We start from the raw sequence: 11214 nt of genomic DNA on the forward strand, positions 1-11214 counted from the left end.
GGTGTTAGGATTTGTGGGTTTAAATATTGAAAAGAAATTTGAGGGGGGAGGACGTAATATAGGCAAGCGTGAGGGGAGGTTGATGTAAATCACCTTTTTTTTTTTTCTATTATCCTCTCATGTCCTATTTTCTTATTTCAAAAGTTTAGATTTTTTTTATTTTATTTTTTATAATCATGGTTAAAAGAGGATTTCAAAATATAATTTATAGGGAAGAGTTGGTCCGTGACCACAAGGATCAATGAAAGCATGCATGAGAGCATCAACACAAATTAAAATTTTCATTTCATGGGGCGTAGGATGATAGTTTCGCGCATTCATGTTTGTGGTCACAAGAACCAGCTTTCTACCAAAAAAAAAAAAAAAAAAGAAGAGTCGGCCAACTGACCGGGTAGCATTCTTGTTCCCATAATTTATAAATAGGATTTGAATTCCTTATCCGATAGCATAGTATACACCAACACCTCCTTATGTCACTCTCTCTCTCTCTCCCCTCCCACAATAATAGCTATAATATCATATCATACTACTATTCAAAGTACGTATTTCACTTCTTTGGTATACTTCTTGAAAAAGACAAAAGAAAAAAAAAAAAAAAAACCATTAGCATCTACAAAAAAAAATTCAAAATGACTAAAAATCCCTTTGACATCTAAAAATAAAATAAAATAAATTCCAAAAACAAAGAGACACAAGACGAATGGCTCTCCTGGGCTGCATTTAGTAAAAACCATTGGCATCTACAAAAGAAAAAATCTAAAATAAAAAACTAAAATAAAATAAAATGACCAAAAAACCGTTTGATATCTAAAAATAATAATAAAAAAAATTCCCAAAAACAAAGGGGCAGAAGTCGAATGGCTCTTCTGGGCTGCATTTAGTGTAATTAAATGGTCTATTGATAGGGTTCGTTTGATTTTGTTTCTGGAAATGTGTTTTTCTGTGCTCGGAAACGGAAAAACATCCCAAAAACCGTTTGATTCTTCTGTTTCGTTTTACTTGTTTTTCGAAATAGAAATAGAAATTTATGCCTATTTCTGTGTCTAGAAATTGGAATGCAAAAACAAATCACACTTATTTTTCTGTTTCTAGAAATAAGTGGGAGGGATAAAAATTGTGAAAAACTCGATAGTTCACTTGACCTACCCCAACCCCAACCCATTGTTGAAACTTCTCGCTATCCAAAAGCGGCAACTCCAACCTGGTTGTGCAACGCTCATAGTTTTGTACTGCCTTCACCCTTTTGAAGCTCATCTCCACAAAGCATACCTGCAACTCACCCAATGTCGCTCCTTCACTCGTGAGTTGCATACTTGCAACGTCGTGCCTTCACTCGTGTCTTGAACCCCGATTGCATTGTTGAAAATGTTTCGGGAAATAGAAAAATCAAACACCTTTTTGCAATTCCAAAAACTATTTCTTAGCACAAAAAAGAAAAAAAAAAAAGAAAAAAACCATTTCTATTATTTTTAGACACAGAAACAGCCGAAACAAACTCAAACGGGCCTAAGAATTACATTAAAATCTCCAAGGTACGTAAATCCATGGGCCAGAGATAATTTGTCCCAATTGAGTAAGCTCACCCATTGGCTTTGCTTGATTTCAATGATAGAAACCAAACAAAGACTAACAAGTGAGTAGAGTCTGCCCAAGAATTAAACTATCAAGAACCGACCACACCCTTTTAAATGTTTTTCATGTAAAGGAGAGATGCTACAAAGAGATTCTGCGGTAAAGGAGTTGAGGTGGTGAAGAGAGTTTGAGAAAATCTCTTCTTCCCATCTTGAGTGTTGTGGGATACCTCTCTTTCTCTTCTTTAGTTCCATGAGAATGATGGGGGAAAAGGATAGCGTAGAAGTTTTGTGGTTTCCCCTAAAGAGTTCTGTTTTTCTGTTTTTATATTTTCAAAAATACCCTTCAAGATTCTATTTCTTTGACTATGAGCAAGGGTTGCAGTCAAGTAGCAGCTAAATTTTTCCATCATTTTACAAGGAGAGAGATAAAATCAACTTCGTCTAATAAAGGTTAAAGTAATTATGACTAGGTGTGTCAATCGGTTGGGCTAGGTCGATCTCGGTCGGGCCTATATCCTCGGACCATGACCTACCTATTTAAGAAATGAGTCGATCTCAGTTGGGTTTCGGGCTTTAAACGGGTTTCTCCTAATCGGGTTATAATCCGGCCTTAAACGGGGTAATGTACCAATAAAGCCTTGAATGAGCCCTAAACGGTCTTTCCTTTCTTAGATTTAAGATACTTTAATTTATTTTGTTAAATTATCAATAATTTTGAAAATATATTACACTTAATTACAGTCAATAATTGATACAAATATCAATATATACCTATTCTATCCCAAAAAAAATCAAAATACCTATATAAAAGGTCAAGCTAAACGTGTCGGTCCGAATCGGGCTTGTAAATGGGCCGGGTAGTTCGGGAGGCCCATTGGGCTTACCCCTTGCACCATGTACTACCTATTTATAAATGGGCCAGTCAAGGTCGGGCCATAAACGTATAAGACTCGATCGGACCTACCGATGTGAGCTTGGAATTGACACCCCTAATTATGATTGCTAGATCGTGGGAAAAATGCTTTCTCCTTTATTTTACTTCGAAACTACATATCCCACAAAAACTAGAAGGCTTTGATGGTCATCACGTTCTGCCAACTAGCAAAACAAATTATCCTTGGGGTTGTCCTATGATATCTTTCATGAATTCCATTTCCATTTTTTTCCCCTTTAAATCAAGTTAGTGTTCAACATGTTGAACCATGTGTCAATAATGCATCTTGAAAAAGAAAATTTGTTCAATACAATCTCTCTCTTCCTCTTATTCTTCTCCATTAAAATTATCCTTTTTTTTTCAGGTGTCCCATGCAATGCACCACAGACGAAGGCATATATTCCTAAGCTTACGAGGAAGATGAGGAAGAAGGGTTGAAGGGCACCTGTTCGGTACAGGTTAGGTTTTGATAGGGTCCAGCTTGGTCTTGGCCAACTCCCACCAGATCAAGGTAATTGAGGTAAAAGTTGATGATGTTAGTCATGGAATCCATGTTCCCACTCTGACCACACACCTGATCAGCATAGAGAATGTTCATTGTGGTTCCAAAGCCTGGCGTCCGATTGGACAACGTGTCGTTCCTGGTGGGCTTCCAGTTGCCAACAAAGACTTGGTGTGCCGACGGCTGTTTCTTCTTCATTGCGTTCATCCACCTCCACATAGCAGCTTGGAATGCAATGGTAGCATTCTGCTCTAAGTATTCCGGATGGGTCAACAGATCCACCTTCAAACCATTCCCAATCATCCCATAATTGTAGTTCCTGAACATCAGATGAATGTAACAATTAATTTTTGTTTTTCAATTGAACCAGCTGGTATTTTTCATATACTTGATAGATTAAGTTGTTTCCATTGAGAGGCAGGGAAAAAAAGGTATAAAATATGGTTGCAAGTGTCGACAATGGCCATGTGGTAAATCAGATAGAGCCCAGATTTTGTCAATTGGAAGGCCCCTACACATCCATCCCCCTACTCATATGCCAAGTTCTAGTGTAAAATAGAGTTTACCATGTGACAAAATGGATGTTTGAAAATCCAAGGATATGGAATACTGCATAGTAGTACTATACCGTAGGTGTGTATAGACATGCATGGAGATGTATACCAGTACACATGAGGATATTGATAAAATTACAACAGTGAAATTTGATACGTGACTAATCCAAACTATGGCCTCTATCCAATGGTCAGAGTAACCATATCATTGGTCTAGATGGCAAAAGAATTAAGCCATGAGGAAAAGATTCCCACCACGGGTGTGTAAGAAACATTTTCACCAAGTTGGAAGGTCTAAGACTACAACATAAAATAATGAAAAATCAAAGGAACAATTTTATAGATGATGAGCTATATGATTGAGATAGGTCACCAAATTTGAACAATTGACTTATCAGGATGATCAATCTATAAGAATATGCAATAGGAAAACCTTGTAAAAAAAAAACTAGGAAAGTTTGAAAAAAGGCATACCAATAGACAGGCAAGGCACCCCGACCATAGTACTCAGCTCCAGGAGCACAGGGATAGATGTAGCTGTTATCACAATAGGACTGGCTTGGGCTCATTTCATGGTTGTAGCATAGCCCCCAAGCATAAGGTCCCCCAGGGGCAGCTGCATGACCACCTGAAATCAAACAATATATATATGAACCTTGAAACCAAAGCATGATATGTTATAAAAGCCAATCCTAAATCCATCCTCTCATATGGGATTCTTTATCAAATGATGAATGATTCCATGAGATGAATTGATACTCAAGAAAGACAACAATTTAAGATACTTAACAGGAAGTCTGGCTGCCGACGTGGGCAAGAAACGCGGCAATCTCCTTCATCTGCATAAGCTTTCCACCAGTGGTGCCAAAGCCAAGGGGTTGGAAGAGGGAGGAAGCAGTAATGAAGGATTGGTAATCCCAAAAGCCAACAGCTTGAGCTACTGGTGAGTTACGCTTGGGGAAGAGGTTCTCAAACAGGTCTGCAGTGAATAATTCTGATATGGTCTTGTTGCAGCAATAGATTGACCCTTCGCATTCCAATCCTTTATTGCACTTCTTCTCCCCATTCACATTATCAATCGACGCTGCAACCACCACTGCTACAATAGCCATCACCAACACTGTTCTGGGTCTGCTACCCATTCTTTTAGTCTTCTTCTAATGCAGCAAAATGTAACAACCTGAAATAGCTAAAAGAGATGAATGAACCAATAACCACTTGAATACAACATAGATTTTACTTCAAGTAGATTGAGAATAAGATCAATAAATCAGGAAATAGAAATTCAAATTGAAAACAATGAGAGTTTTGATAATCCACACAAGAGCAGCAACAAATAGGGGAGGAATGACAACAAAATGAGATCCTCCTCCTACCCCCTTCACCTTTGTAATGGCATGGTAGGCAAATTCTCTCTCTGGTATATAATATTAAAGCAAACCTAACTAATTCTCTCCTCATTCTAGGTGATGACACATCTATTTTGGTATGATCTTTCCCTCATTACTTTATCCCTAAAATCTCATAAGCCTAGTAGATCCTTATATCAAATTAAACTTCTCACACAGTTTTATTCCTTAATTATTCAATACAGTTTCTTTATCCTCTAAATAGTTAGATTTTAGATTCCTTATCTAAGACCCATTTTGCTGCTCCACAGATGAACCAACCAACCAAATTTATCCTCCCTCCTCAATTCATCCAATTCTCTCTCTCTCTCTCTTGTTTCATATAGACAGTTGCAAAGTCTTGTTCAAATAGTTTGACAAAATATAATGAATATTTAATGCCTTTGTGGAGAAGCACTATCTAACTAGTCAATGAGCTTAAATGAACAATTTTGTAGCGTAATCTTTTCAAATAAGGAATATTCAACAATTAACGGGAAGGGTTTTTCTGAACAACCTAAATATATCTGCCACATGGCTACCCAATGGGGATTAGCTTGCAGTTGCAGGTGCAACCATTATGTCCATATAGGAGTTTTCTTGGTTGGATGTGGGGAAAAATAGAAATCCAATTAGCCCTCATATAGACTACTCCAATCAGCTTTCTCTATTGAACTGTTGGTCCCACTACTTGTAGCTGTACTAACTTATTAGTATTTCTAAATCCTCTACAAATAAGTTATTTATTTATTCATTTATTATTCTAAAAATATTATTATTATTCTTTGTTCTAGAGATTGGTAGTTGTTATAGATGATCTCATCAGTTGCCTTGTCTCTGTTTCCAATGTCAAAAAGAATTCATCTGTAATAATCTAGTTTATCTCTGCAGGGACTGAAACAGGGATCCTCCAACAGCTTATCTGCCACCTGTGGAATTGCAGACCCAAAAGACAACTCTATCTGAGTTGACACAAACAAAGCAATATGGTTTTCTCAATCTTCTCCCAACAAATATGCATGCTAATATACTTTGTTTATTTTTATTTGGTACCACACCTCACACAAGCTTCATTAGATAAAGCCAGAAAGGGAATTAAAACATACAAGGAAGGAAATAACACAGTCCTATTCCAGTTGAAAGGGTCAAAGTCTTATTGGCTTATAAGCAAGCACCTAGATGATTACATGATCTCCTCACAAAACAAAATTTGCAGGAAAAGGTGATTAAAGATGTACAAGATATCATGAACAATAAGTGTCCAATGTTACACATTCAACTATGTTAATTACTCTTCAAATCAGTGCAGGGGCTAATGGGAATGCACAAAAAAGAATCAAGAGGGAAAAGGATTTCCTCTTTTCACTGAGGGTGGGCCATGGGCAATCATTTCAACCCATCCTGTATTGAAACCCCGCTCTCCTGAAGAGAGTCCTTTTTCTCTAATAATAATGTATGGTACTTTGGTTCCGGAACCTACCAAACACAAGGGTCTTTATTGTTTTGCTACGTCCATGTTGGCTCTATGTAGATATTTTATCTAGTCACCATTGACATGGGAGAGACTCTCTACACACCATGATGGAAAACCTTCCCCTTTTTTTTCAATGGGAAAAAAAAGAGATTCAGATCCTTGATCTCCAGCCGTGGGGGTGGCTGGAGAGGTCAGCAGGAGACAAAACATGAGAGAAAGTGAAACAAGAGAAAAAGAAGGGGTTTTACTCTCTCTCTTGTTTTGTGTCTTGCTGTTCTATCTCCAGCCACAGGCCAACCACCCCACGGCTGAAGAGGATCTAAATCCAAAAAGAAGTTCCTAATCATGCGAGGAGCATACATGGGCATAAAAATAGGGTGGGTTTTCTGGGCTTCACGGTGGTGGAGGCGCCTTAGTGTCAAGGCACAGGGCCTATGCGAGGACCATTTTTCTGTCCTTTCAAACATAAACAAAAAAAGAAACTGAAAGGCAATGTGACCCTGCGTCCACACAGACACATAGGACCAAATGACCACCATAACCCCCTCATGGACGGTGGAGCTCCCGCCCCGATTGATGCTTTTATTACCAGCCTGAGTCACTGTGCCTCCCAGCAAAGGATTTTTGTGCTTTTCAAGAAACGCTTTCAAACAAAAATGTAGGGCAAGAGATCAATGTCTAGTTACCACCATCCTGGGGCCAATGATAGCATTGGTGGGGCATCAACATTGATAAAATTTGTACATTCCCAGGCGAGGCAATAATTTTCCGCGCAAACCACGCAGAGACTAGGGAACGTCCGTTTTTACCAAACAGGGTATTCTAAAAATCCAAATTACCCATATTATTATACATATAAAACGGTATTACTCAGATAAAGAAAAAAAAAAAAAAAAAAAGGCTAACTTAATTAAGGAATGTTAGTCTACCAAAAAAAATTAAGGAATGTTGGAAAAACCGTATCACAAACCCTTCGTCCCTTGTTTTGTCAAAGCAGAAAATCGAGAAACGGATCTTCCGGAACCCTAAATGCACAGCGGGCACAACCAATCGCCAATCTGAGCATCAACACTGAGATGAGAAGCGACCCACGGCGACCGTCTCCCGCTCTGTTAGTTGCGACGAAAAGCACGAGAGGGGTTGAAGAGGAAGAGGAAGCGAAAGAGCCAAGAAGCAAAGAAGTAAAGGTAAGGTAAGAGCCGACGCGAAGAGGGTAAGTCGGAGGAGAAGTTCTTGCGAGGGCGGGAGGTCCGACCGAGGCCCGCGGGGCTGTTGAAACACGGAAGGCCGGAGGGTGACTGAGAATGGCTAGCGAAATGCTGAGAGGAGAGAGGATGGTTTGTAGAGAGTCTTGAGACAGTGAGATGGATTGGAGTTTGGAGATGAGGGCATAGTAGAGAAAAAGTAGGGTAATGGTACTGAGGATATCCTGCAAATGAAGATATTGGGAGATAAAACGTAGGGTAATGGAGTGATGCTACATTGGTACTGATTACAATTTACAATCCTGCAAACAAGGGACACAGGTCACGAGGAATGGAGGTAGTAGGGCTATTTTCTTTTGTCGTTTCAAAAGTTTCTTTTCGCCGTTTGAAAGGTGGCAAATCAGAAACGTCTCTAGTGCCGCTTCAAAGGTGGCATAACTGATTTTCGCAGAGAAAAAGTAAGTTGGTTCTGCAAACAAATATTCAAAGAAAGATATTGGGAGATGAAATGAAAGTATGAAACCGGAGAAGAGACTGTGACATCACAAGCTAGTTTTATGGCAATAAAAGAAAAGAGAGACATCCTTCACATGCTACTACTACTGCTAGAGAAAAGTGTTTAGGTTATGATCAATCATTCAAAAAGGGTCTCTCTCTCTCTTTCTTTTTTCAAAATTTGCATAATCGATGGGCTAAGGATATCTATCTTGCAACCAAGGAATATATTTTTTAGATTTTTTTTCTTGTGTTTTTGTGTTTTTTTACAAATTGATAATGTAATTGATAAATACAAAAAGGGCAAGTGTTTCCTCAAAGTCCTATGCATGGCTGCGCCCACACATAGCAGGGGCAGGGTGGTCATGGTGCTCATATGTGTTTATGGCGCAATGACCTCTCTAAAAATAATAATAATAATAATAATAATAATAATAATAATAATAATAATAATATTAATATTAAAAAGAATTACTCGCAATGACCTATCTAAAAATAATAATAATCATATTAAAAAGAATTACTTTCCTCAAGAGTGCTGAGGACAACGCCACAAGGAGAGAGACGAAGGAGATGTGCCTTGAATGTCAAGGCTTTGGTGCAAATTGTCAACTTTCACTTTTATTTTTAAACAAAAAGCAAATTAAATTTTTTTTTTTAGAGGTGGGATTATAAGTGTTTATTTTATTTGTCGTTCAAAAGAATTACACACACCCAAAGGTTCTCTCTGCCCTTAGATATTTAGATGCGTATTAGAGGGGTTGGAGAGGATCTGAGTTCATCCTTAATAGACTAATTATAATGACCCTTAAGAAATAAGTGTTTATTTTACTTGTAACAGATGTTTGAAAAGAATTGCACACACCCCAAGGCTCTCTCTGTCATTAGATGCATAGTAGAGGGGTTGGAGAGGATCTGAGTCCATCCTTGATAGGCTAATGACCCTTAAGTAGGAGCTACTTGCACACATCCCAAAGGATTCGGCTCTTTTCTTGAGCACCTATTGCCTAGGTCGGCCTATAGCTACTTGAGCAAACCCCATGTGTCTAAGCGAAAATCCAATGCTTTGAAAAGAAGCACGACAAACGAGGCATTAACGAGGCGTAAAAAGCGAGGCGTCGAGAACCGTTGAATCCTCACTCAAACACATGGCACTCGCCTAGGTAACTATAGGCAAAACTTGGGCCGCTCAGGAGAGGAGCCGGATCCCACCCCAAATATTCCACTACATGGATGTGCATCTCCATGCTCTCTTAGCCCTGGGATCTTTACTTAGGCATCCAATTAATTGGAAAGGATTTTTTTTTGCCCTTTCCCCTTAGGTACATCTCAAACAAATATAGTGGGAGATGACACTTGAGGTGAGATTGGGCCATGAGAGGAAAAGTAGGCTAATGCCTAATGGCATTGAGTACATCATGCAAAACGAAGGACACGGCTTATAAGCATGGTTTCAAGAATTGAGAATATGATCGGTGAATCAATAGGTCACGATCATATGACCAATCCAACATTTCCACCGATTTTGAATAATTTTCCATCGATTCCAATCGATCCAAATCCAAATCGAATCAGAAGCCACACTAGCCAACTCGATTCCTCTTTTGTTTCTATAATGGTATAACTGATATGCATAGTTGAGCAAGAGGCAAGCACATCCTTTTTGACTATTGAATATTTGGTTAGGGTATCAAGTCCATATTTAGAAAGAAAATTGTTTTGAATTCTTGGCCAACTTTAAATATTGTTTTTTAGAATAACTTGATGTAGATATCTCATTTTGTCACCCTAGGGATGCATGGAATGATGATGATATTTTATTATAGAATTATATAATTAACAACTCGTTGTAGAGATCTTGTACCAAATATCATATCGATTGACACCCTTATCCCCACATAAATCCTCACTCTCATCCCTTAATGCCCCCATTGCCATCCCCCATTCTCACCCTCCCTTAAGTTGCCTTACTCTCTCCACTCGCACGACCCGCCTTCCCAATAACTCAAATTTGTGGAGACATTTCTACCACAATCCAAGGCTCGAAACATGAAGAATTGCACTATACAATTGCCTCTCTCTCAACCATCAACCAGTCTCCGACCCTGTCTTCCCTACTTCATACTTCTTAAGCATCTAGGTTTTGGGAAATTGATTCCACTTTGTAGTAGGAGGAGGTGGAGGTAGAGAATTGCAGAAACACTTCCCTATTACCAAACGTCATTCTACCATATCGAATCACTCACTTAAAAAGAATTCACAAAAATTCACTTCTACCCCAGAATCACTCTTGTAGAACATTTTGATAGTTAAAGCATGTACAAATGTACAATGTTGTCAAACGACCTTGGATTCTATACCCACATTTCACAACATTTTGGTAGTTGTCCTTAATAATGGCTCTAAAAATTAAATTTACATAGAATATGTTTGGTTGTAAGGGGATTTTTTTTTTTTTTTAGTACAAGGTTGTAAGGGGAATTAAAGGAAAGGGAAATGAAATTTTCATATTTAAAAAAGAAACATATGTAATCATTATCCATATGACTTTAACATTAACTTCAAATATTTGGTTATAAAATTTCACTTTACTTTGCATCCAAAACCCTTTGTTATAATATGGAAAATAAAAACTTCGTGTAAAATACATTATTACTAAATATGGGGCTTATATAATTATATGGGTTTATGGTTTCTTACTTATTTTCTCGCTTGATAATGAATTATTTATTCACTAAAAAAAAAAAATTCCCATTGCAACCAAACAGAACCATAGTGTCTTTTGTGTCAATTGCAAACTACAATAACCAAAAAAATTATAAGAAGACAGTGAGGTTGAATATTCGAAGGTACATTTAACCATTAAAATTCTTAAAGAAGGGTTTCTTTCATGCCCAAACTGACTTATAAGCTATATTCTGATCTCCTTTAATATTATTAATACGATCGCTTCATCCAAAGGAAAAAAAAAATTCCATGTACTCAATCTGAACCATCGGTCTGATAGATCAGCCACTTGATTGGTCATATTTCAAATCTCATGATTATTACACTTTCGCTATACATTTTTGAGATCACATGGTTCAAG

At 37.9% G+C, this 11214-nt stretch overlaps 1 protein-coding gene across 2 annotated transcripts; it reads right to left on the reverse strand.

Annotated features, from left to right (window-relative positions):
- Positions 1-2754: 2754 nt before the first annotated feature.
- LOC122069142 (chitinase-like protein 1) lies at positions 2755-8198 on the reverse strand. Of its 2 annotated transcripts, none has more exons than XM_042633079.1 (4): positions 7356-8198; positions 4355-4744; positions 4039-4192; positions 2755-3329 (listed from the first exon to the last, which is right to left on the reverse strand). In XM_042633079.1, the coding sequence occupies exons 2-4, from the start codon at positions 4704-4706 to the stop codon at positions 2918-2920; spliced, it is 918 nt and encodes a 305-aa protein (XP_042489013.1). In that variant the 5' UTR covers positions 4707-4744; positions 7356-8198; the 3' UTR covers positions 2755-2917. The 2 variants fall into 2 exon arrangements, with proteins under 2 accessions (XP_042489013.1, XP_042489012.1); XM_042633078.1 differs by having other exon boundaries at positions 7397-8197.
- Positions 8199-11214: the final 3016 nt, after the last annotated feature.

The sequence above is a fragment of the Macadamia integrifolia genome, unplaced genomic scaffold (genome assembly GCF_013358625.1).
Source record: "Macadamia integrifolia cultivar HAES 741 unplaced genomic scaffold, SCU_Mint_v3 scaffold538, whole genome shotgun sequence".
Lineage (NCBI taxonomy): Eukaryota > Viridiplantae > Streptophyta > Magnoliopsida > Proteales > Proteaceae > Macadamia > Macadamia integrifolia.